The sequence below is a fragment of the Emys orbicularis genome, chromosome 3 (genome assembly GCF_028017835.1).
Source record: "Emys orbicularis isolate rEmyOrb1 chromosome 3, rEmyOrb1.hap1, whole genome shotgun sequence".
Lineage (NCBI taxonomy): Eukaryota > Metazoa > Chordata > Testudines > Emydidae > Emys > Emys orbicularis.
In genome coordinates, this window is record NC_088685.1 from 67,766,490 (window position 1) to 67,793,611 (window position 27,122).

A 27,122-nucleotide genomic window follows, 5' to 3' on the forward strand; every position below is an offset into this window, starting at 1 on the left:
ACCATCAATGTCACAGGACCCACATTTTCTCCCATCCTCCTCCTCTGAACCACACCTCATAACACAAGGTGAACTGAATGACCTTGTCAGGGATTTGGAACTACCCAAGAGTAAGGCAGAGCTGTTGGGCTCCAGACTACAGCAGTGGAATCTCCTGGCAGGTGATGTTAGGGTTTCCATGTTCCGTGACCGTCCAAAGGATCTTGTCCCATTCTTCTTCATGGAAGGTGATCTTGTAGCCTGCAACAACATCGATGGTGTGATGGCAGCCCTCAACATCGTTCACGATCCAGATGAGTGGAGACTGTTCATTGATTCATTGAAGATGAGTCTTAAAGCTGTTTTACTGCATAATGGCAATGTTTTGCCATCAATTCCAGTTGGTCATGCAGTCCATATGAAGGAAACCTATGATAACATGAAACAACTTTTGAGGTGCATAAACTATGACCAACATCAGTGGCAGCTTTGTGGCGATTTGAAGGTTGTTGCTCTCTTGCTTGGTCTGCAGACTGGATACACAATGTACTGGTGTTTTCTCTGCGAATGGGATAGTCGTGCAAGAGATTCCCACTACATCAAGAAAGATTGGCCACTGCGACAGTCATTGGAGCCTGGGAGGAAAAGTGTTCAGCATCCACCACTTGTTGAATCAAGGAAGATTTTGTTACCACCCTTACACATCAAGCTGGGTCTGATGAAGAACTTTGTCAAGGCCATTGACAAAACACAAGCAGCTTTCAAGTACCTCCGTGGAAAATTTCCAAGGTTAAGTGAAGCTAAGATAAAAGAAGGTGTCTTTGTTGGTCCTCAGATTCGTGAACATCTTCGAGAAGATGCATTTGACCATGCACTGCATGGCAAGGAAAAGACGGCATGGAAAGCCTTCCAGTTAGTGGCAATAAATTTTCTCGGAAACAACAAGGCAGACAACTACAGGTTGTTGGTGGAAAACCTCCTCAAGGCATACAAAAGCCTTGGTTGCAACATGTCACTAAAGATAAATTTTTTGCACTCTCATCTAGATTTTTTTCTACCGAACTGCGGAGCAGAGAGCGACGAGCACGGCGAGCGATTTCACCAGGACATTGCAACAATGGAGAAACGCTATCAGGGCAAATGGAGCCCATCAATGCTTGCAGACTATTGCTGGACAGTGACAAGAGATGCTCCGTTTAATGAATATAAGAGACAAGCCAAGAAGCGCCGAGTAGACACTGAATAGGACTAAACTATGTACAGAATAGTTTTTTGCCTTTTGTTTCATAATAAATTTTATTTATATAACCCTTTCGCTGATTTTTAAAGTGTTACATAAACAGGACAGGTGAAATATTATCATGTAAAGCAACCATAAACACATGAAAAGACCTAGGTTTACAATTTATGATTAAAACTCTACTATCTACACAATATACATAGACATAAAATGTAAAAACTTAAATATCTTAGAAACAGTAGCCAATCAGTTGTTTTAATTGTCATATTTGAATTCAGCACATCAAAATACATAATAAATAGCACATTTTATCTCTGAAGCAGATGACTTCTCAAAAATTGTAGACCAGTGTAATTCAGTAGGCATTACACTATTTAAGGTATTTACATGACCCCACACTTACAGTATCTGAGTGTCTCAAAATCTTTTACGTTTTTATCTTCACAGCACCCTTATGAGCTGGGGAGTACTTATTATCCCCTTTTTATAGACGAGGCACTGAGAGTCTAGGTGGCTTGGCCCAAAGTCACACAGGAAGTCTCTGGCAGAGCAATTGCACCTGGATCTCCGGAGCCACAGGTTAGTGCCCTAACCCCTGGACCATTCTTCTCAACCCTTCAGAGTTTAATCAGTACCATGTGAGTGTTTAGAGTATGAGTGAACAGTGCAGAGATGACAACAAAGCATAGAGTCATCTCCCCCACAGCCAAAAGCCAGTGCATTGACCCAAAAAGCTTCCAGTCACTAGGACACAAGCAAAGGACTCCAGGAAGTCGATGCCAGGACCCGTTAAAAAAAAAAGACAACTATAACCCCAAATCACCACACTATGGTATCTGAGATCCCAGAGTATTTCGCTTTACTTAAGATTTTACTATGTGGTAACTCTGAGCAAACAACTCAGCCTGTCATTCATTTGCTATGGAAGCCACCTTCTTTCTTAAACATAAAATCAAGACCTCCGACTATGCGAGCTCATTAAAGATATGATGACATTGTATAGGTATGGGCATTAACCATGGTGTCATGGCCAAATTCTAACTTCAGTGCTTGTGCACGGCAAACACAAAATTCCCTATAGTTTCATCTGGAAAAGGCATTCTTCATGTCCGATCCTAACCTGTTGTGTAGAGTTATTGTATATTACTGAACAGTTATGTTTCACCTAAAGATGGTTGCACTTCAGCTGAAATGCAATGCCTGTGTGTAGTCTGTAAAGCCCTCTGTGATGAGGGCTATGTAAGCAAAATTATCATTAAGCAATACATATGCTGTATAGTGAGAGAGCATATACTTGTGCAACTATAGCTAATCTTAATGACACAAACATTCCATTTCACTTTAGAGATGGATGTCTTCTCTTCTGACTGTTATGTAGGAAAGAAAGGTTGGGGAGGAGAAGGGCCTACCTAAAAGGTATTCCGATACCAGTGATGGGTGTGGTATAAGAATCCAAGGAGACTACAATAAGAACACAGAAGCAGCCAAGAACTGGCATTTTGCCAGCACTAAACAGAATTTAAATTCAAAAAAGTGTTTAAGTTCATTTCAGACTACAGACCCCACAATCCCTGAGTGCGTTCTAAGCTCCACACGACAAACTCGCCCCGCCCCACAGAAGAATCAATAGAGCTGGGAAAAAAGCAAGAATATTTTATTCTGTCTTGTTGAGCAACAAAATTACATAAGAACAGCCATACTGGTTCAGACAAAAGTCCATCTAGCCCAGCATCCTGCTTCTGACAGTGGACAATGCCAGGTGCTTCAGAGGAAATTAACAGAACAGGTAATCAAGTGATCCATCCCCTGTTGCCCATTTCCAGCTTTTGGCAAACAGGTTAGGGACACATGACAAGATCTGACTCAAAATTTTCATTTTAAATAATGGCTGGTGATGATATATGATTAGGGTTGGAAGGATTAGTTTTTTGTCAGTAACTGTCAATTTCACAGTACACACACAAACCAACTTAAAAGTATTTCCATCAATAACAAATCAAAATGTACAGATAGGCAAAGTAAGAAAAATGATGCTTGAGAACGTAGAGTGTGATTTAAGGATATTTACTTTGTATATTTTGATACGTGATGTTGACAATTTGTGCTTTAACAGTTATGAAGTTTTAACTTTTTGAAATCAATATGTACTGTCATTAAATAATTATTGTCTGACCCCATAATTTCCCACAACTGTGAAAATTTAACTTGATAAAAATAAAACCCATAATTTTGTGCAACTGTGAAAATGTAAACTGATAAAAACAGAAAATACCTTAAAATAAATATTGATATCTCTCAAAATTATAAAAAAAATAAAATATCAATTCTGCCAAGCCTATCTACCATCCATTACAGAACGTCTTGATCTTGTCTTCCTGCAAACTAAATCAACTACTTCTGGTCATACTCTCAGTGGACAGGAAGAACAAGTGATCACTGTCCTCTTTACAACGAAGTAAAAATGTTCTTTTATTTTAAGAAAATTTCTTTAAATTGTACCATTTTTAAGCATAAGTGGTTCTATTTCCAAGTGAAAATAAAACTAACAGTTTATATTTTTCTATGTGCTTGATGAAAATTAGTCTTTAGAGTTCAATTATTTGTTATTTACGCCACTTTTCATCAGCATACTTAATCAGTTAACAATGGAAATCATTCTTAATTCTATCATCCGATTACATGAGTACTGAGAACCAATATTTTGTCCTACACGTAATGCTGATTTCAGATTCAAAGGGCTAACTCCGGCAAAATGTTATGGTGGCTTCATGTGAGCACCTCCTCCCAGGAACATGGGCCATTGGTGTGCCCATGCCTATAGGGTGGACCCAATTATTTCTTTAGTGGGGCATTTGTGGTGTGCCAGACCTGACATTTACTTTGAGCAAGATGGTTTTCTCTTCAATTTCTTCCCCCTCCCCTTGCACTAACTGAAGTTATCACATAGGTCAGTTTTAGAGATTAATTGATAACTTTTATTTTAACATTGTCCAGCTATGCCAGAAAGAGGGCAGGAGACACTGGATGTGGTTTAATTAGGCCTCAACTTTATTCCTAAAAGTCTTGGAGTAGCCAGCAGATAAAACTGTACAGTGCAGGTAACTCCATAATCATTTATATATACCCAGGAGACTGCTGGCAGCCTCTCCCTTCCCCTGATCCTCGTCCCCAACTCACCACCCCACCCCCTTGAATGAGGGTTACAGGGTACCCATCAGGTTGGCTCAAATGCCCGCTGTTGCCATGTACCCTGCATGCTGGTATAAGAGGGTGGGGTCACCCCAACGCCCCTCCAAAAGAGAGGGCAAGATGGTGGGTTGTGGAATGGATATGTGCAACACATCCCGAAGAACAACAGTCACAGATAGACAGGTAACCATTTTTTTCTTCAAGTGATTCCACATGTGCATTCCATGACTCAAACAAACACGAATGGAGGCAAGCCCAGAGACTACCTGAAGAGTGACTGTAAGACAACCTGTCTGAACCTGGCATCTTCTCTGGACTGATGGGAAATGGCATAATGAGAAGTGAAAGTGTGGACCAATGAACAAGTCGCTGCTTTACAAATGTCTACTATAAGCATTTGTGCCAAGAAAGCTGCCAAAGTTGCCTGTGCTCTAGTAGAATGTGCCAATACTTTCGCTGGCGGGGTTATATGTGCCAATTGGTAACAAAATGAATGCACAAAGAGATCCACTATGAGATTCTCTCAGTGAAAACTTGTAGGTCCATAGCTCTGTCTTCAACCACAATGAACAAACGCGAGGAGGATCTAAAGGATTTGACATGCTCCTGGTAGAAAGTTAAAGCCCTTCTTACATTCAACGAACCAAGTTTTTTCTCATCCCTGTGCTCATGAGGTTTTGGGAGTAATGTTGGCAAATGAAAAGTAGAGACTGCTTTTGTGAGAAATTTTGCATGACAGTGGAGATAAACTTTATCCTCATATAGGGAGCCTCTGACACTAGGACTCTCAACTCACTCACCCTTCTGGCTGAAGTAATTGCCACTAGATATGCTACCTTCATAGAGAGGTGAAGGATAGAGCAAGTTGCCAGAGCTCAAATGGTGGTCCCATCACCTTTGCTAGGACTAATTTCAGATCCCAGGAGGGATGGGATCTTGTATGTGGAGGTACAATCTTACTAAACCCCTTAGGAATCAGGTGAGGATGGGGTTGGTGAAAAGGGATCTACTATCCATAAAGACGTGAAAGGCCAAAATAGTTGACAGATGCACTCTTGTAGAGCTAATAGCCAAAGTCTGTTTTAGATCTAGAAGATAGTCCAGTACAAGATCCAGGAGTCCGTGCTCTGGAGATACACCTTTTCCAAATGGATAAGTGCTTCGCTCAGCCAGGTAAGTGTTCCTAGTTGAGGGTTTTCTGCTATTCAGAAGCACTTTCTGAATGTCCTTCAAGCAGGACCTTACAAAGATTGTCACCCATGAAGCAAGCATCCATGCTGTCAGATGGAGAGCTCAAGGTTGGGATGGAGCAGCTGTCTGGGGTCCAGTGAAATTATGTCTGGATCAACATAAGAGACAGCGCAGGTTTGATTGACAAGGTTAGTAGGGCCAAGTACCAGTGCTGACAAGGCCACACCAGTGCTCCAAGGATGAAGTGAGCATGGTCTTGTTTGACTTTGAACATGACCCCGGGAAGTAAAGGAATTGGAGGGAAGGCATACAGGATGGAATTCTTCCAAGATAGGAGAAAAGCATCAGTCAGTTAGCCTGGTCTGAGCCTTGCCCAGGAACAGAACTGATGGCATTTTCTGTTGCTTCTTGTTGCAAACAGGTCCACTTGGGGAGTGCCCCAGAGCTGGAAGATGAACCTCGCCATATATGGACGTAGTGACTACTTGTGGTGATTGCAGAAGGACCTGATCAGCTGATCTGCTAATGTGTTCTGTTTTCCTGAAAGGTAAGCAGCCCTGAGATTAACGGAGTTGGTTATACAAAAATCCCAGAGGTGAACTGCCTCCTGGCACAACTGAGTCAACAGTTCCTCTCCCTGCCTATTTATATAAAACACGGTCAACAAATTGTCCATCACAATTAAGAAATTATTTTCTACTATGTAAGGGAGGAAGGCTGAGTAAGCTAGACTCTGTTAACTCCCTGACATTTATGTGAGTCTTAATATCTTAAGCTGACCAGACATCTTGAATCTGCAGGGACCCAGATAAGTTGCCCAACCCAGGGATGATGCATCTGTGACTAGATTGAGGGGCAAAGGGAACCCCTGCGTAAACTTTCAGAGGGTCCATCCACCAATTCAGAGATGACAAAATTAAAAGTTGGCACTCAAACCACTTTGCTCCCAATCATCACCATTTGGACATGCACTGATGCTAGCCATGCCTGCAGCTTTCTGAGCTGCAACCTGACATGCTGAACTACAGAGTTACATGCTACCAGGCGACCCAGGAGACTGCGGTAGTTTCGTGCTGCTATGAATGGGTATACTTTAAGTCACAGTACTAGGTCCCATAAAGTTTCGAACCTGGCTTGTAATAGAAAGGCTACTCCTGGGAGAATTCTACGCCACTGCACATGCAGCATTTGCACAGAAATTAATGTTGTGCATGCAGAATTTCTTTTTTTCTCCCACAGAAATGGGCTGCAGAGTTGCTGGTCGCCACTAGGGGCCACTGGACTGGGCAGAGCCCAGCTTGCAAACACAAGACACTGCGGGGGAGGTGGGAGGGATAGGAGGAGCTGGAGGATTCCTGGCAGCTGCAGTTCCTCACATGCCCTGAAGGAAGGAGGCAGTGTGCTGGAAACCCCACACAAGCCCAGGACCCAGCATCAGACTGTTTCTCCCTCTGGATCTCTGGGGGTGCAGGTGTCTGGTCTGGGGAAGACCCCATGGCTACGCTCTGGGGGATAAGGGGTGCACGTGACTGTCTGGGTGGGGGGGGGGTGCTGCTGGGCAATGGGGGTAGGGGTGCAGGTGTCTGGGCTGGGGGGAATCCCGCTGCTGGGCTCTGGGGGGCTGCAAGTGTCTGGCTGGGGGGAATCCCGCAACTGGGCTCTGGGGCATAAGCGGTGCGAGTGTCTGGCTGGGGGACATCCCACAGCTGGGCTCCCGTGGGGCAGGGGGAGCGGGTGTCTGACCCCCGCTGCTGGGCTCTGAGGGGGAGGGGGCAAAGAAACGGGGGTTTCTTTAATTCTCTATTCTGGGGGGACATTTTTTATCTCTGTATTTTTACAGACAGTTGCTGACAGGTATTTTGAAATAAATTACCAAAATAATTGAAACTGGTGTGATTATATAGTATTATTTTGACAAAGAAAATATGCAGAATTTTAAAATATTATGCGCAGAATTTTTAATTTTTTGGTGCAGAATTCCCCCCACGAGTAAAAGGTCTGGGCCTTCATGGAGTCTAAGACTACCCCAATGAACTCTATTGCCTGTACCAGCTTCAGGTTTGATTTCAAATATGCAAAAAATGAATAATGAGAATTTTTCATAATAGCTACTATAGCAGGGTTAACATTTTCTAAAATGAACAATTATATAGAGTGCACTTATATACCATGCACTATTTACCCTTCATTAGCTTTTAAAGTGTTGACAGAATTTTTGGACAGGTAAACAAATCTGGAAAAAATCAAATATTTCAAAGTTTAAAAATAAAGTTGCTGTCAAAATTTTCTTTTTATTTTTTGCTCTGAAACTGCCCAACTAAAGCAGAGATCAAATGTCATGAACCACATCGAGGAAAGATAAAAGTTTGGGCTTCACTGAACCAATCCTAATTGGCATGGAGATAAAGTATATTCTGAACTGACTAAAGTCAGCTCTATTGAAATTATATACAACTATAGTTGCAATCTTCATGTTCATAATTAGTAAATGCAGAAATGTCTGCCAAAATGGCAGCAATAGACATCTTTATGTTATCTTATCATATATTTAAAGTAATTTTCCTATGTTAAAGATAAAAGAAACTGTTTCCTTTGCAGGTTTGCATTACCATAAAAAAAAAAAAAATCTGTTCAGTTCATTCTGGAGTAGCCGTTTCCATGCAACTTGACTCCTATACTAGGCATGTACATGTTAGTTATAGTTAGGTAACTGAAAAATAGTTTAATGTGTAGGAATAAAAATAATACAAAGGAAAGTATGAAAATCTATAAAAGAATACAGAGGAAGTGTTTCTTTATCTTCTTCATTTCTTTAAAACACTTAAAATGAAATAAACACAGATGTATAATATGGAACAGAGATAGGGACATATTGGTGAGGCAACAGCTAAGAAATGAACCACAAGAAAAAGAAAAGGCAAGAACACAAGTAAAATAGTAGATTATTTTTTCCACTTGATTATCCATGTAGGAAATAACACAGAGCCATATTCACCAGTGATATGAATGGACACAAATCCACTGAATGGAAAGATCGGGGCAGAAAAGTTATTGGTAAGGAATAGGTATAAGAAATGGAATTTTGCAAGGAAAAACCCAGAAACCCTGCACTACAGTGAAGTTAAACATTAAAATTTATAAAATGGGACCTTCCCCCCCCCCAAATTATAGTGTCCCTGGATCATTTCCCAATTTTCCCTCATAACAGAGATGAAAACTCCAACCCACCCTGCACTTTGCTATTCCAGGCTCACATCTTCAACTTGAGAGACAAGGTGGATGAGGTAATATCTTTTATTGGACCAACTTCTGTTGCTGAAAGAGACAAGCTTTCAAGCCACACAGAGCTCTTCTTCAGGTTTCCTGGAACCAACACAGCCACAACAACACTGCAAACAACAATGAAAGTCCAACTTGACGCAGTAGTTTACCCTCCAAGCTCTCTGGGTTTCCTAAGACTATTTCCCCCTATTCCCCAAGTAAAACAAGTATTTGCTTCTCTCTCTTATGCTCTCTGGGAAACAGAGAAAGTAAAGCTGTTAAACAGACATCAAACAAAACAGTTTTCAGATAAGCACAGACTTGAACCAAAAATCAACCAATACTGAAATTATCACTGTTGTCTCTATGAGAAGCTTCTCTTCAGACATGGATCCACTCCCAGTTCCTGCTATTACCTTGCACTTCCACTTATGTATTCCAAATTAGCTTTCTGGGAGACTAATGTGCTTCAACTGTTTAACCATCTTGCTGATTAATCGTTGCCATAGAACTCTGTCCTGAAACTCTTAAGTTTTCTCAGCTGGTTTCTCTCTTGCACATTCTGGAACCTCAAATGGATAACATCCCATATCAGACAGAGCTTCTGGTCTATATCTTCAGGAGTGACTAAAAGATACTTTAATTATTATATTATGGGCCAAAAATCTATCATTGTTTAAATTCAGCAGTGCCTTAAATGCTTCGAAGTCAACACCAATAAAAACGTTCCATGCTTCAAAATTATGATCATGACAGGAAAAGAAGCACTTTCTTCCAAATAAATTATTAATATGCATTTGTGGTTAAGAGGGAGAGGAGAGAGGTAAAATTAAATGAGGCTCTGTTAGCTCCTAAAATTTTTTATTAAAATTGAAGGAACTGGTTGTTGCAGGGATAGATTATGCATATTTCAGTTCTTCTCTAAAGCAGTCACATTTTGTCTCAGAATCTTCTTTTAAAGTGCACTGAATTTTTGTGTAGAGGCTAATGCAACAGTCCTTACACAGCCAAATCCTCCAGTGATTTCAGTGGGAATTTCTGATTTAGACCTGCAGGGTTGTGCTCCATATGTCCTTTTAAGATATATGTATGATTAAAAGGCACTCAAACAGCATTTAGGCTAAAATCCAGATCCAAGAGTTCAACAAGTGTAGCTGGCCCACACACTGGGGATATGTACAAGATGACAGGAATAACAGAAGTAGCTATGCAGGATACATACAGAGCCCTCTTACCCCTTTCTTTACCAACCCTGCCCCTGTATGGGTGAAGAGGAATGAGGAAAAAAAAATCCGTGGATTGGCCATTCCCCCATGACCATTCAATATCACATTATTTTCTATACCCAGCCACAACAAGCACTCACAAATAACAGGGCAACATGCAATAGTTGCATATCCCCTGTGAATCTCCCCAACATCCAGCCCCGTCCCTGGGCTGGCCAAAGGTGTTTTGTTGCCCAGAGTAGAAAACATTTTCGGCATTCCCCCTGAATGGCTGAGCCAAAGAGCATCTGGGACAGAAGCAGGTTGAGTTGGCATCTTCAGAGATTGGTGATCAGGGAAACTGCCCTGATCACCCATTTCCTAAGGTTGGCCTAGCCCAGTCCTTCTGCAAGAGAACCACATCTATTTAGCCTCATAGGGTATGTCTACACACTGCAATTAAATTCTGCAGCTAATCTGTGTCAGCTGACTCAGGCTCGTGGGGCTCAGTCTGCAGGGCAGAAGGCCCAAGCCCTACAAGCCTATATCATCTGACATGGGCCAGCCACCGGTGTTTAATTTGCAGTGCAGACATACCCCTAGGAGCCAACAGTGCAGAAGGGGGATGGATTTGCCCCAAAGGGCACATTTTCTTTTTAATTTGTGTCATGATTTTATGATATTTGATACTGTTTAGGTTTTTTTTTTTAAGGTGAAAATCCAATTTGGATTCCATTTACCATAGTTAAAGTTATGATTCTGTCACATAGGTCCTGGATTCCATGACTTTCCAAGACTCCGTGACTTCTTCTGGGACAGGGCTGGAGCAGCTGTCAGCCCCAGGGCCACCAGAGTAGCAGCCCCAGAGCTGAAGTAGCAGCCAGGGTTAGGTCAGCCCCACTGGGGATGGTGCCGGGCTGGAGCAGCAGCCAGCCTCCAGGCCCACCGGAGCAGCTGGCTGGCGGTCGGCAGGTGGGCCACCAGAGCAGCATCCAGGGTTGGGTCAGCCCTGCTGGGACTAGAGCAGCAGCAGTGCTGAGGCAGCAACCAGAAGTCAGCCCTCAGCAATGCTCTGACTGTTAGTGACCCTCCCACGGAGTATTTATATTAAAAGTCAGGAACACGTTGTGGGCTTCCATTAATTTTTCTTTATTGCCCGTGACCTGTACCTGACTTTTAGTAAAAGTACCCATGACAGAATCTTAACCTTAACCATAGTTCTGGATAACAATCCTTCCTTAGACCATTTAGTCAGGAGAATAAAAATGCATCAGGTGCTAGGGACAGTGCAATAAATAACTCCATCTTGGGTGTGTGTTTTTTCTCTCTCTAAAAATGCCACATATAGTATATGGTGACTTTCCAAACACTGATGAGACAATGTCTTTTTTACATTTTAATTAGAAACCTGAAAGTACAGGAATACAAATTAGACCCCAACCTTGCAACACCTTTCCTGTGAACAGGTTATTGTGTATGTGCAGAGGGGTCCCTCCATGCAATATATTGCAGGACTGGGCTCTTAGAAAATAAATTTTATTTTAACCTGAAAACAGATTGTGACTAAGTTAAAATGTGATCAAACAAGATTTAAATGATTAAAATATTAATACTTTGCACATCCATAACAACTCCTATCTAAAGATCTCAAAATAATTTACCAAACTACTACTGATAGTGAGCTCAGGTTTATGTATATAAAATATAAATGGGTAATATGGTGAAAATTAAAGAGTCACTGATGACACAATCATTTTAAAAACAATTCCATTTTATTAAATATTTTCTATACTTCTCTTCAGTTATATTTTATTATTAGGAACACTGTTCTCAAAACTGAACTTTGATTCAGATAGGTTCATTTGCTCCTGCTACTTCTTCCCTGGCTTGTTATTGGGGAAATAATTTTGATGTAAGAAAAATCAAATATTACTATTTCCGTTGAGAAAAAAGGCAGGTGTTGAATATTAGTAACTAGTTTTTATAAAAACTGCTCTAGCAACAAAATGTATGCTGCTTGTTAATGTAATGTTTTTCATCCATCTTTAAGCATCAGAAGCTTTCTAAAGTCCTCAGTTACAAAACAGAATAAATATAATATTAGAACATGGTTATTCATCAACATCTGCAACATTTCCCCTGAAATACAGTCACAGAGAAGTGAAGGAACTGAACAATGACTTGGGGAAAATGATAAGGTTCTTTAGCAGTACTTTACCTGTCTAGGTCAGATGTTTGTCTTTCAAAATTCACGAGAATCCTTAAAACCTGGACATCTTGACTGAGAAAGCAAGGAGGCAATAGTCCATGAATATTCAACTGTTGTCTCTCTTCCAAAGTAAAAGCCATGCCCTGTGTAAGAAATGCATGACATTACCGTCAGGATAATTCAACAATGGAAAAAGAGCATGTATTTTTCACTATCAAAATATCCCATTAACTGAAGGGAAACCTCCCCCAAAAAACAACAAAAACCACAATGCTATCTATCTATAATAGGTATTTTGAAAGCACCATCACTCTATTATCCAGACTTTAACTCAACTCAATGCAAACTTTTGAACTTTTAAAAAATTGGCACAGAGATCATGGCATGACAATATTATAACATCTCCACCTCAGCATCAGTAAGTCACAGTCTTCCAATACTGAAATATTATTCCTAGTAACTCCTCTAAGAAATAACTGAGCAGCACTCAATTACCTCAAAAGGTAGAGCAATGAACAACCCAAATGCCTCCACACACTCTTGTTTAACATGAAGATTTGAGAATATTTTCATTTTGTCTACTAGTGTAAACAATTATGCTTTCTAATATTTAGAAATCTTTCCAGATCTCTAATGAAAATAATAGCTGAAAATTCACATAAGTAACGCAGTGGCTGCAATATAACACACCTGCTTCTCTATCAATTTATTTACATAGGACCTGACCCAAAGCTCACAGAAGTCAATGGAAAAATATCCATAGTGACGCCAATGGACTTTGGATCAAATCCATAGTTTTTAATCCTACTGAATTCTTAGTTATACTAAAAATAAATGAAAAAGTATTTTAAAGGTTCACTGGATTTCTTACGGGCATCCAGAAAAGTAGTTTAAATTAAATGAAATTATTTAATATATTCTATGTAGACTGGATAGGCATGTGGACTATTAAATAAAGATTCCTGTTAGTTTGACCATAATGTTCTTTATGTAGCAGGCCTTCAGTACAGTTTGCACTGAAGCATTTCTATTATTTTGACTGTAAGTAAGTTAAAGTTTTGCAATAGCAGCAGATTGTTAAGTAACAGGGAATATCATTAAATATCTTACTTAGTAAGAGAAGACAGGTGCTTTTCTAATCTGTCAAGAATTTCTGCCCAAACAGTCAGGGCCGGCTCTGGCTTTTTTGCCGCCCCAGGCAAAAAAGCCTCCGCCGCCCCCGCCCCCGCGGGGGGGGGGGGGGACGGACGGACGGAGCCCGGGGGGGGGGGGGCGGCAAACAGACAACCCGCTAACCCGCTAACCAGCAATGCCCCTCTGCTATGTACATTGGCCAAACTGGACAGTCACTACGTAAAAGGATAAATGGACACAAGTCAGATGTCAGGAATGGCAATATATAAAAACCTGTACGAGAACACTTCAACCTCCCTGGCCACACAATAGCAGATGTAAAGGTAGCCATCTTACAGCAAAAAAACTTCAGGACCAGACTCCAAAGAGAAACTGCTGAGCTTCCGTTCATTTGCAAATTTGACACCATCAGATCAGGATTAAACAAAGACTGTGAATGGCTAGCCAACTACAAAAGCAGTTTCTCCTCCCTTGGTGTTCACACCTCAACTGCTAGCAGAGGACCTCACCCTCCCTGACTGAACTAACCTCATTCTCTCTAGACTGATTCTTGCCTGCATATTTATACCTGCCTCTGGAAATTTCCATTACATGCGTCTGATGAAGTGGGCATTCACCCACGAAAGCTTCTGCTCCAATACATCTGTTAGTCTTAAAGGTGCCACAAGACTCTCTGTTGCTTTTTACAGATCCAGACTAACACGGCTACCCGTCTGATACTTAGTCAATTAAGGCTCCTTAACCTTGCCAGAGTGGTGTAAAGGAGCCTTATTGTAAATGACAGTAACGGAATCCTCAGCTAGGAAGGTCTATGTGCTTTCTCGCTTTTTTCCCCTGTTCCAGAGAAGCACAATGGTATTAGATTACAGCTCAGGGTATAAAAAATAAAAACTCAGTTTTTTGCTTGGAGAACCATACTTTTTGTTGGCTCATTTACATGTATGTGGTGCATTAGCTGGCAACATAGTTTTGACAGAATCAAGTAGTCTCAGTTACTGTTAACGCTAATCCATCATAGAATCGTGAGACTGGAAGGGACCTCAAGAGGTCATCTAGTCCAGTCCCCTACACTCATGGCAGGACTAAGTATTATCTAGAACGGGGTGGCCAACCTGAGCCTGAGAAGGAGCCAGAATTTACCAATGTACATTGCCAAAGAGCCACAGTAATAGGTCAGCAGCCCCCGTCAGCTCCCGCCCCCCGCTCCTAGTGCCTCCCACCCACTGGCAGCCCCACCGATCAGTGCCTCCCCTTCCCTCCCCGCACCTCCCGATCATCTGTTTTGTGGCATGCAGGAGGCTCGGGGGGGGGCAAGGGGAGGAGTGAGGGCATGGCAGGCTCAGGGGAGGGGGTGGAAAGGGGTGGAGGGGGGCAGGGCCTGGGGCAGAGCAGGGGGTTGAGCAGTGAGCACCCCCTGGCACGTTGGAAAGTTGGCGCCTGTAGCTCCAGCCCCGGAGTCGGTGCCTATACAAGGAGCCGCCTATTAACTTCTGAAGACCCACGTGTGGCTCTGGAGCCACAGGTTGGCCAGCCCTGATCTAGACCACCCCTGACAGATGTTTGTCTAACCTACTCTTAAAAATCTCTAATGATGGAAACCCCACAAACTCCCTAAGCAATTTATTCCAGTACTTAACCATCCTGACCATTAGGAAATTTTTCCTAATGTCCAGCCTAAACTGCCCTTGCTGCAATTAAGGCCATTGCTTCTTGCCCTATCCTTAGAGGTTAACAAGAACATTTTTTCACCCTCTTCCTTGTAACAACCTTTTATGTACTTGAAAACTCTTAACATGTCCCCTCTCAGTCTTCTCTTCTCCAGACTAAACAAACCCAATTTTTTCAATCTTCCCTCACAGGTCACGTTTTCTAGACCTTTAATCATTTTTGTTGCTCTCCTCTGAACTTTCTCCAATTTGTCCACATCTTTCCTGAAATGTGGTGCCCCAAAATGGACACAATACTCCAGTTGAGGCCTAATCAGTGTGGAGTAGAGCAGAAGAATTACTTCTCATGTCTTGCTTACAACACTCCTGCTAATCATCCCAGAATGAAGTTTGCTTTTTTTGCAAGTGTTACACTGGTCACTCGTATGTGGCTTGTGATCCACTATGACCCCTAGATCCCTTTCTGCAATACTTCTTTCTAGGCAGTCATTTCCCATTTTGCATGTTGTGACAGACCCAGACCAGTTGGGTGCAGGAGTCTGGTAGAAGGAAAATATACTGGCCACTGGATGAATAGTTTTCTGTTCCCTGAGTGACAAGAGCAGGGGCTGCCCTAGAGCAATCAGGAACCTGCTAGAACCAACTAAGACAGGCAAGCTAATTAAGACACCTGGAGCCAATTAAGAACGTATTAAAAGCAATTTGGCATGCAGGCTAATGAGGACACCTGGTTTAAAAAGGACCGCCCATCAGTTAGTGAGTGGCATGCAAGGAGCAAGGAATGAGAAGGCGTGCTGCTGGATGACTGAAGAGTACGAGCGTTACCAGGCTTCAGGAGAAAGGTCCTGCGGTGAGGATAAAGAAGGTGCTGGGGGGAGGCCATGGGGAAGTAGCCCAGGGAGTTTTAGCTGTCACGCAGCTGATACAGGAGATGTTGTAGACAGCTGCTATCCACAGGGCCTGGGCTGGAACCTGGTGTAGAGGGCAGGCCCGGGTTCTCCCCATCCGCCCAACTCCCTATCTGACACAGGAGGAGTTGACCTGGTCTGTGAGACATACCAGAGGGGAAGGTCTAATTTGGAAAGGGATCTGGCCTGTCCCTGACCCACTAGGTGGGACAACAGAGACTGCGAAGATTGTTCTCTGTTTCCCCCATGCTGGCCAGTGATGAGGTTAGCTGAGTGAATGGCTGGTTTGAGCCTCTAGCAAAAACGGCCAAACTGAAGGCTGCCGTGAATCTCTGAGGTAAGCAAATCCACCAGAAAGCGCAGGACCCACCAAGGCAGAGGAGGAACTTTGTCACAATGTGTACAACTGATTGTTTCTTCCAAGTGGAGTACTTTGCATTTGTCCTTCTTGAATTTTATTCTATTTACTTCAGACTATTTCTCCAGTTTGTCCAGATCATTTTGAATTTTAATCCTATCCTCCAAAGCACTTGCAACCCCTCCCAGCTTGGTATCGTCCGCAGACTTTGTAAGTGTACTCTCTATGCCATTATCTAAATCATTGATGAAGATATTGAACAGAATCAGATCCAGAAATAATCCCTGTGGGACCCCACTCAATATGCGCTTCCAGCTTAATTCTGAAGCGCTGGTAACTACTCTCTGGGAATGGTTTTCCAACCAGTTATGCACCCACCTTATAGTAGTTCCATCTAGGTTGCATTTCCCTAGTTTTTTTATGAGAAGGTCATGCAAGACAGTATCAAATTCAAAAGCCTTACTAAAGGCAAATTATACCACATCTACTGCTTCCCCCCAATCCACAAGGCTTGTTACCCGGTCAAAGAAAGATATTAGGTTGGTTTCACATGATTTATTCTTGACAAATCCATGCTGATTGTTACTTATCACCTTATCTTCTGGGTGTTTGCAAATTGATTGCTTAATTATTTGCTCCATTATCTTTCCAGGTACTGAGGTTAAGATGACTGGTCTGTAATTCCCTGGGTTGTCCTTATTTCACTTTTTATGGATGGGCACTATATTTGTTCTTTTCCAGTCCTCTGGAATTTCTCTCATCTTCCATGACTTTTCAAAGATAATTGCTACTGGCTCAGAGATCTCTTCAGTCAGCTCCTTGAATATTCTATGACATATTTCATCAGGGCGTGGTGAATTGAAGACATCTAATTTGTATAAGTAATTTTTAACTTGTTCTTTCCCTATATTAGCCTCTGATCCTATCTCATTTGCATGGGCATTCATAATGTTAGACGTCCAATGGCGACTAACCTTTTTGGTGAAAACAAACAAAAAGTCATTTAGCACTTCTGTCATTTCCACATTTTCTGTTATTGTTTTTCCCCCACTGATTGAGTAACAGATTTACCCTCTCCTTGGTCTTCCTCTTGCTCTTGCTTCTAATGTATTTGTAGAATATTATCTTCTTACCCTTTATGTCTCTAGCTAGTTTCATCTCATTTTGTGCCTTGGCCTTTCTAATTTTCTCCCTATATATTTGTTTATATTCATTCTTTGTAATTTGACCTAGTTTCCACTTTTTGTAGAACTCTTTTTTGAGTCTCAGATCATTGAAGATCTCCTGGTTAAGCCATGGTGGTCTCTTGCCATACTTCTATGTTTCCTATGCAGAGACTGTTGTGTGGACGACGGCCAAGAGTTATATTGTGACTCTTGGACCTCTTCCACTGGAATCTGAAGTGAGTCAGCAATCCATTTTATCAGCTGCTGAAACTGTTTAAAATCCTTGGTATATAGAGGCAGAGAAGGTATCAAAGCCTCATCTGGAAAAGATGAGGATATATTAGTTTGTGGTGTCACCTTTTTGTTTGCTCCAGGCTCTTGCTCTTCAAAAGACTCCTTGTGTGGTAGGGGCTGAGGAGGGAGAAATGGAGAAGTAGTCTACCTTCCATTATGATCCCTATGGGAACAGCTATGAGCTCTTGAAAACTGCTGACAATAGGCTGCCCATGGGTTCCAATACGGTCACTGGGGGGATCATGAGGTAGACAGGGAGGCATCCAATGCTGCTTGTACCAGTGAGGCATAACATGGTCTTTCCCTTGGGGTTTCCTTCTCAGTTAAGGTGTGAGGAGAGATGCGCCATAGCGATATGTAGGGGATCCCTGCACAAAGATCTGAGAATCTGAAGAGGAGTCCTCAACACAGTCCAGAGGAGGAGCAGACATTGGAGGCAAGGATGGTTATTCGCCTTGTGCTGATGGTTCTGGAGAACCAGGCTACCAGAGAAAGGTAAAGTTTCAGAGACCCTGCAGATCTCGGTACCAACAGCCGTCCAGTACCCATCAATACAGGAGACTCTGACTCATCAGACACCAAGTCTTTGGACAATCTAAACTCCTATGTTACCAGGTAAATTTGTGCTGATACCTAGGACAACTACACCTATTATTTTAGGAGTAGTTGTCTAGATAATGGTACCAATACCAAACTATATTTATCTCAGAAGTTCTGATGTTGCAGTCTGGATCACCTGTTTAGGTACCAGAGGTGGTATTGAAAAGTCTGTCTATGCTACAGACTTTCTAGAGGCAGAGTGTTTAGAGTCTCTGCTGAAATGATCATGGTACAGCAGATGACTTTGGTAGCAAGGTCTGCTTGGTGCTGTGGGTCTTTGAGGAGCTCAAGGTCTCCAACAAGCTCTAATACCAGAGAAGCCTGGAGCCTCAGGAGTACCCTTCCTGTGACACAAGGTCTTTAAATTGGTCATTCCTGATGGTGATTGAGGCTTTTTTGAAGTAAACTCTCTCTGAGGTGACCCAGAAACTTCTTTTCTTAGGAACTTTACTGGTATCCTCCATTTTCTTATCCCATGAAGACATAGGCAAGTGGAGTACGATGTTTGATGGGGCACTGTGCTCACACAGAGGCCAATGTCCAGAGGGATGTATCTGGGCCTGGACCATGGCTGGTTGGAGAGTGCACTCCACCATGAAAAGCTTAAGTTTAATCGCCTGGTTTTTTTTCCCAAGATCTGCTTTTAAAAAATTAGCAGAACCTTGAACATTGCTGCAATGCGGGTGTCTACCTGACATTGGGAATATCCGTCGCTGACCAGATAGATTCCTGGCAGGTAAGGCAGCCCTTGAATCCCAGGTATTCTGGCACACCAGACTGATAATGACCCTGAGAAAACATCTCAGAAAGGGAGTAGGAGGGTATATTAAATGGAAAACCAAAAGTTAACTAAAGAGGTATTATAATAAAATAAATAAGAGAACTAAATAAACTAAACTTAAATTAGAACTAGGAACAAGAACTCAGGACTAAGCTAGAGCAAAGCTGAGCGTACATGCTAGATACTGTGTCTCAGGCTGTCAAGCGGTTGAGAAGGAACTGAGGGCAGTTCACTCACGCAGCTCTGTATAGTCTCAGTACAGGTCATGAGGATGTCCAGAGTGCAAGCAGGGGACGAACAGGCACTGCTACCAAAAATCTCCTGTCAAAGGTGAATTAATTTGATATATTTTGTTCACATGTTAATGGTTGTTGGTTTAGATTGCAAAGGTAGAATAATGAGCTGCCATTATTTTTATAGCAAAGTGAAAGTGACTGGAAGATTGCATAATTTTCTTGTGATGAAATCCGAGCTCAGAAATAGCACTTAAGATACTGAACTGAATGTGCACACTGAATTGGAAGAACTTCGACTAAAGAGTCACCAAAAATGTCTGTCTGCAACAATAGGTTTAATGATGGTGATAAATTTGAAGTAAGTTAACTCTTGACTTTTAAAAGAAAAATCATTAAAAATGTCATCCATTTCATGTACACAATGGACGTGAAATTCTGCACCACTGAAGTCAATGAGTGTGTGTTTAAACTAACGGTCTGAATTACATGTCTTATACAGCAACTGCTCCCATAGTTATAGCCAGTTATCAGTCTCATTTTCACAGTTTTGAAGTTCAATTTCAAGGTGGTTCTTTTAGAACTAAAGAAGACTAAGATTTTTCTTTAGTATAGAAGAAAATTCAATTCCGAGATAAAATAAAAATGCCAGCAGCACAGGCTGCTATAGGGATACATGGAATCAACATTTCTGTGGATGCCCCTTCCTCACCAGCATTTTGGACTTTATTGGCATGTAATGGCCCCTCTAGTGGAGGAAAGCTTGCAGACTCTTTTTATGGATGCAGCCTCTCCTACTCAACTTTTCACCATCAGGGGACTCCACCAGGTTCTATGTGGGCAAAAGCCAAACAGTCATTCAGGTGAAATTAGCTCTATGGCTCACATTTTCTAGATTCACTTTTTAGAAAGCAGATAGTTGTATCATAAGTATATTCGGCCAATGTCCTCACTACAGTGAGGGCCCTTTGTCCAGCTTGACAGAGATGGGGCTTATATGGCAGCCTGGTGACAAGGGAGCTGTTGTCCCTTAAGGCCCCTCCCTTCCAAGTAGATTACCTTTTCCCAGTAGGAAGCAGGAAAACAACACAGCTGGACCAGATTGGTGGCTGCCTCCTTCCTCTCTAGTTGACCAGAAGAGAGGTTTAAGAGAGGGGGAGTATTTATACTCAGGAAAGTTGCAGGAAAGCCCTCTTTAACCTGCACTAGGCAAACACCCCCCTCCCACTCATGGAAGGAGTTAAAATACCACATTTCATCATGATCTGCTGTGGTCGTTACCCTAGTCACTTCTTTTCTTGGAGGGCTGAGAAGGAATTGTCTGGGTTTTTTGCCTTCCCCACAGCAGGTTGGGGACCTATTAGGGTAGGAAAGGGAGGCTATACTATAATGTCACAACTCATTATGTAAACTTCTGGTGGATGTCCAGTTCAGGTACTCCACTGAGAATAGATAAAAAATGGTTGGTAAAGGATTTAAAGGAGACATACTTTTTGCTTCTGATAAAAACATGCAAAACTGCACTGATAAAGTTAATTTCTTTTCAATTTTTAGTAAAAAGGGCTGAAGTAAACATTTGTTGGCTTTATAGGGGAAACTTTCATCCAGTTGCACCCAGAACACCTCACTCAGATGCTGGAAACTTGTATGAGCTTGATGTAATGTTCATGCTACCACAAACAGAATTACAAACTGAAGCACTGTTTTATTGATCACTCTTCAATATTTCTGAACTACTGTACATAAAACATCTTGGAAAAAATATTATGCAAATGCTAGGTATTACAATTTGTATTTGTCTGAATTAAAAAGTAATGGTAGCTTAGGTACAAGTGATCATGACTTGATCACATTTATAATACACTAACAGAATAAAGTCCAAACCAGTATTGGCACTTTAAAAGGACCAATTTCACAACGCTGAAAACAATTATGAGCCAAATCAGCTAGGAGGAAGAATTGAATCAGAAAAATATGAATGATAATTGGGAATTGTTTAAGAACCCTTTACTAGATGCTCCAAATGCCATAACTCAGGAAGAAGGCCATACTGCTTAAAAACAATCTGGTTAAGAGGGCAAATGAAGGCAGTTATAATTTTTAAAATATATATATATTTTTTAAAAATTATAACTGCCTTCATTTGCCCTCTTAACCAGATTGTTTTTAAGCAGTATGGCCTTCTTCCTCAGTTATGTTATATATATATATATATAACATATATATATTATATATATATAACAAATGGAAGAAAAAAGAAGCTGATAGTAATGGATATAAATCAGAAGCTAAGAACTGTAAACAAATTGGTAAGGGAAACAAAGAGACACAAGGAGAAATTATGACCTGCAGTGTTAAGGGCAGTAAGGAGTTTTTAAGTATATTAAGAACAAAAAGAATTCTAACACTGGTATTGGTCCATTACTAGATGGAAACAGTAGAATTATCAATAACAAGACAGAAGAGACAGATGTATTCAATGGATATTCCTGTTCTGTATTTGATGAAAAAGCCAGATAATGTAAGTATAACATATGATGATGAAACATTCTCCATTCCATCAGGATCTCAGGAGAATGTAAAACAGTAGCTACTAAAATTAGACATTTTTAAATTAGCAGGTCCGAATAATTTGCATTCATGAGTTTTAAAAGAACTAGCTGAAGAGCTTGCTGGACCATAAATGTTGATTTTCATTAAGTCTTAGAACACTGGGGAAGTTTCAGAAGACAAATAAAGCTAATGTTGTGCCAATATGTAAAATGGGTAAATGAAATGACCCAGGTAATTATAGGCCTGTCAGTCTGTCATTAATCCCAGGCAAGATAATGAAGTGGCTGATACGGGACTAGATTAATAAAAATTAAAGGAGAGTAATTAATGCCAATCAGTGAGGGTTAATAAAAAATAGATCCTGTCAAACTAACTTGAAATCTTTTCTTTTTATTTATGAGATTTGGTTGACAAAGGTAATAGACATGATGCAATATACTTAGACTTCCCTAAGGCCTTTGACTTGGTACTGCATGACATATTGATTAAAAAACTAGAATGATATAAAATTAATATAACACATATTAAATGGATTAAAAACTGGCTAACTGATAGGTCTCAAAATGTAATAGTAAACAGGGTATCATCATTGAACGAGTGTTTCTAGTGGGATCCTAGAGTTCTTGACCCTACGCTATTTAACATTTTTACCAATGACCTGGAGGAAAACATGAAGCCCAGGGACATTGTGGGTCTCTGCCTCACCAACTTGCAACTGCTCCACCCAAAGGAGCCTGGGACCAAGACCAGGTGCCGCTCAAGACCCACAAGAGGACCCTATGGGAAGCAGGCCGCCCAACTAATTGGACTAGAGGGGCCGTGCCCCAACTAAACAGACAGTGGTAGGAAATAGCCCAGAGCAGTGGGTTTAAACTCCATATTGGGATGGCTGCCCCTGTTCAGCGGTTGACAAACACAGGGCCATGGGCTGGGACCCGGTGGAGAGGGAGGACCTGGGTCCCTCTCTCCCCCCGCCTTAAAGACTGAGGCTGCGCAACCAAGCATGGGGTCAGAAGTTACACGCTGTACTAGACTGTCCAGCCCTCCAGGCCGCCTGTTACAAGGAGGAAGAGGAATTGGTAAAAGCAGGCAGAACTCTTAGTGCACACAATCTGTTAAAAATGTCATAGAATCATAGAAGATTAGGGTTGGAAGAGACCTCAGGAGGTCATCTAGTCCAACCCCATGCTCAAAGCAAGACCAACACCAACCAAATCATCCCAGCCAGGGCTTTGTCAAACCTGGCCTTAAAAACCTCTAAGGATGGAGATTCCACCACCTCTCTAGGTAACCCATTTTCAGTGCTTCACCACCCTCCTAGTGAAATAGTGTTTCCGAATATCCAACCTAGACCTCCCCCACTGCAACTTGAGACCATTGCTCCTTGTTCTGTTATCTGCCACCACTGAGAACAGCCAAACTCCATCCTCTTTGGAACCCCCCTTCAGGTAGTTGAAGGCTGCTATCAAATCCCCCCTCACTCTTCACTTCTGCAGACTAAACAAGCCCAGTTCCCTCAGCCTCTCCTCGTAAGTCATGTGCCCCAGCCCCCTGATAATTTCTGTTGCCCTCCGCTGAACTCTCTCCAATTTGTCCACATTCTTTCTGTAGTGGGGGGCCCAAAACTGGATGCAATACTCCAGATGTGGCCTCACCAGTGCCGAACAGAGGGGAATAATCACTTCCCTCGATCTGCTGGCAATGCTCCTTCTTGGCAACAAGGGCACACTGCTGACTCATATCCAACTTCTCATCCACTGTAATCCCCAGGTCCTTTTCTGCAGAACTGCTGCTTAGCCAGTCGGTCCCCAGCCTGTAGCGGTGCACGGGATTCTTCCATCCTAAGTGCAGGACTCTGCACTTGTCCTTGTTGAACCTCATCAGATTTCTTTTGGCCCAATCCTCCAATTTGTCTAGGTCACTCTGGACCCTATCCCTACCCTCCAGCGTATATACCTCTCCCCCCAGCTTAGTGTCATCCGCGAACTTGCAGAGGGTGCAATCTATCCCATTGTCCAGGTCATTAATAAAGATGTTGAACAAAACCAGCCCCAGGACTGACCCCTGGGGTACTCCGCTTGATATCGGCTGCCAACTAGACATCGAGCCATTGATCACTACCCGTTGAGCCCGACAATCTAGCCAGCTTTCTATCCACCTTATAGTCCATTCATCCAATCCATACTTTTTTAACTTCCTGGCAAGAACACTGTGGGAGACCGTATCAAAAGCTTTGCTAAAGTCAAAATATATCATGTCCACCATTTTCCCCATATCCACAGAGCCAGTTATCTCATCATAGAAGGCAATCAGGTTGGTCAGGCATAACTTGCCCTTGGTGAATCCATGTTGACTGTTCCTGATCATCTTCCTCTCGTCCAAGTGTTTCAAAATGGTTTCCTTGAGGACCTGCTCCATGATTTTTCCAGGGACTGAGGTGAGGCTGACTGATCTGTAGTTCCCTGGGTTCCCCTTCTTCCCTTCTTTAAAGATGGGCACTATATTTGCCTTTTTCCAGTCGTCCAGGACCTTCCCCGATTGCCACAAGTTTTCAAAGATAATGGCCAATGGCTCTGCAATCACATCAGCCAACTCCCTCAGCACCCTCGGATGCATTAGATCTGGACCCAAGGACTTGTGCCTGTCCAGCTTTTCTAAATAGTCCTTAACCTGTTCTTTCACCACTGAGGGCTGCTCAGCTCCTCCCCATACTATGCTGCCCAGTGCAGCAGTATGGGAGTGGACCTTGTCTGTGAAGACCAGGGCAAAAAAAGCATTGAGTACTTCAGCTTTTTCCACATCGTCTGTCACTAGGTTGCCTCCCCCATTCATGAAGGGTCCCACACTTTCCCTGACCTTTTTCTTGTTGCTAACATACCTGTAGAAACCCTTCTTGTTACCCTTTACATCCCTTGCTAGCTGCAACTCCAGTTGTGTTTTAGCCTTCCTGATTACACTCCTGCATGCTCGAACAATATTTTTGTACTCCTCCCTAGTCATCTGACCAAGTTTCCACTTCTTGTAACTTCTCCAAGTGCAGTTTAATAAACCCTGAAACCCTGAGGGCCTTTGATAAAGTTGATGTGCTTAGCAGACCCTATTGCTGGCTTTTAGAAATTAAACCGAGACTAAACTGAATACATAAATCTAACAATGAAGTACATTACAACTACAGTATTTTATGCTATTGACTAAATTAAGAAATAAATACTTCTCTTCATCTAGTTGCTTCATTTAAACATAAGAAGAAAAGACTAAGAGTAATATATTCTAAAAACTGTTAAATCAAGGTTCTAAATTCTAAATCAAGGTTGACAGGTCCAAAATATAGTATATATTAAAATTACTATGATTTTTAAAGAGTCCTCCTTATTATGAAAAATCAGCTCCAAAATTATGTCTATACCATTGTGAAAATCTTATTTCTCTGCTGAGCCATGCACTCAACAAATCTAGAGTACCCAGTTTGCAAGCTGTCCCTTCTCTCTTCTCTTTTCTACATATTAGACTTTTTTCTTTTAAAAAATTCCCACCGTGATTACCACCAATGCTGCATTAGGGTAGAAAGCTCATTGTGTTATAATCACTCTGTCATCCAGACCCGCTCTGAGCAGTTGCACAACACAGTGGTTTAAAAACACCAGTGCCTGGCTGGAACTCCCCCTTTTACCACTCATAGTGCTGCACAGATAGCAGTATTGGTGCCATATTTAAGATAAGATGTCTAAAAAACATGCATTTAGAATTCAGGATACTGAAATAAGTGTTAACACAATTGAGATAAACAGAGGAAAGTTAATGATTATGTTAGTACCATGTACTATGTTGTTTCCCCATGTCTAATTGGGGAACGAAAAAACAAAAACAAAAATGTGGTACATTGCACTACAGTACTTCTATTTCTTTTGTTTTTTACAGTGCAAATATTTTTAACCAAAAATACATATAAAGCAATCTCTTTATCATGAAAGTTGAACTTACAAATGTAGAATTATGTACAAAAAAAAACTGCATTCAAAAATAAAACAATGTAAAACTTTAGAGCCTACAAGTCCATTCAGTCCTACTTCAGCCAATTGCTCAGACAAACAAGTTTGGTTACAATTTGCAGGAGATAATGCTGCCCGCTTCTTGTTTACAATATTACCTTAAAGTGAAAACAGGCATTCGCATAGCACTGTTGTAGCCGGCATCACAAGATATTGACGTGCCAGATGGGCTAAAGATTCATATGTCCCTTCATGCTTCAACCACCATTCCAGAGGACGTGTCCATGCTGATGACAGGTTCTGCTCAATAACAATCCAAAGCAGAGCGGACCGACACATGTTCATTTTCATTATCTGAGTCAGATGCCACCAGCAGAAAGTTGATTTTCTTTTTTGGTGGTTCGGGTTCTGTAGTTTACGCATCAGAGTTTGCTCTTTTAAGATTTCTGAAAGCATGTTCCACACCTCATCCCTCTCAGATTTTGGACGGCATTTCAAATTCTTAAACCTTGGGTCAAGTGCTGTAGCTAGCCGTAGAAATCTCACATTGGTACCTTGTTTGCGTTTTGTCAAATCTGCTGTGAAAATGTTCTTAAAGTGAACATGTGCTGAGTCATCATTTGAGACTGCTATAACATGAAATATATGGCAGAATGCGGGTAAAACAGAACAGGAGACATACAATTCTCCCCCAAGAGGTTCAGTCACAAATTTAAGGAACACATTTTTTTTTTTTCAAATGAGCAACACTAGCATGGAAGCATGTCCTCTGGAATGGTGGCCGAAGCATGAAGGGGCATACGAACGTTTAGCATATCTAGCACGTAAATACCTTGCAATGCCAGCTACAAAAGTGCCATGAGAACACCTGTTCTCACTTTCAGGTGATACTGTAAATAAGAAGCAGGGAGCAGTATCTCCCGTAAATGTAAACAAACTTGTTTTGTCTTAGCGATTGGCTGAACAAGAAGTAGGAATGAGCGGACATGTAGGCTCTAATGTTTTACATTGTTTTGTTTTTGAGTGCAGTTATGTAATAAAAAAAATCTACATTTGTAAGTTACACTTTCACAATAAAGAGATTGCACTACAGTACTTGTATGAGGTGAATTGAAAAGTACTATTTCTTTTGTTTATCATTTTTACAATGCAAATATTTGTAATA

At 41.7% G+C, this 27,122-nt stretch overlaps 1 protein-coding gene across 2 annotated transcripts in view; it reads right to left on the minus strand.

The window, feature by feature from the left end:
* ME1 (malic enzyme 1) overlaps positions 1-27,122 on the minus strand; it is a 358,560-nt gene that overhangs the window by 285,864 nt on the left and 45,574 nt on the right. Inside the window, exons 1-2 of one of the 2 annotated variants that reach the window (XM_065400346.1) lie at positions 18,670-18,683; positions 12,284-12,427 (exon numbers count right to left, since the gene is read on the minus strand). In XM_065400346.1, coding sequence (XP_065256418.1) covers positions 12,284-12,414 — 131 coding nt within the window. In that variant the 5' untranslated portion in view covers positions 12,415-12,427; positions 18,670-18,683. Of the gene's footprint in view, positions 1-12,283; positions 12,428-18,669; positions 18,684-27,122 lie in introns of those variants that run through there. The other variant, XM_065400345.1, reaches the window with a different exon arrangement.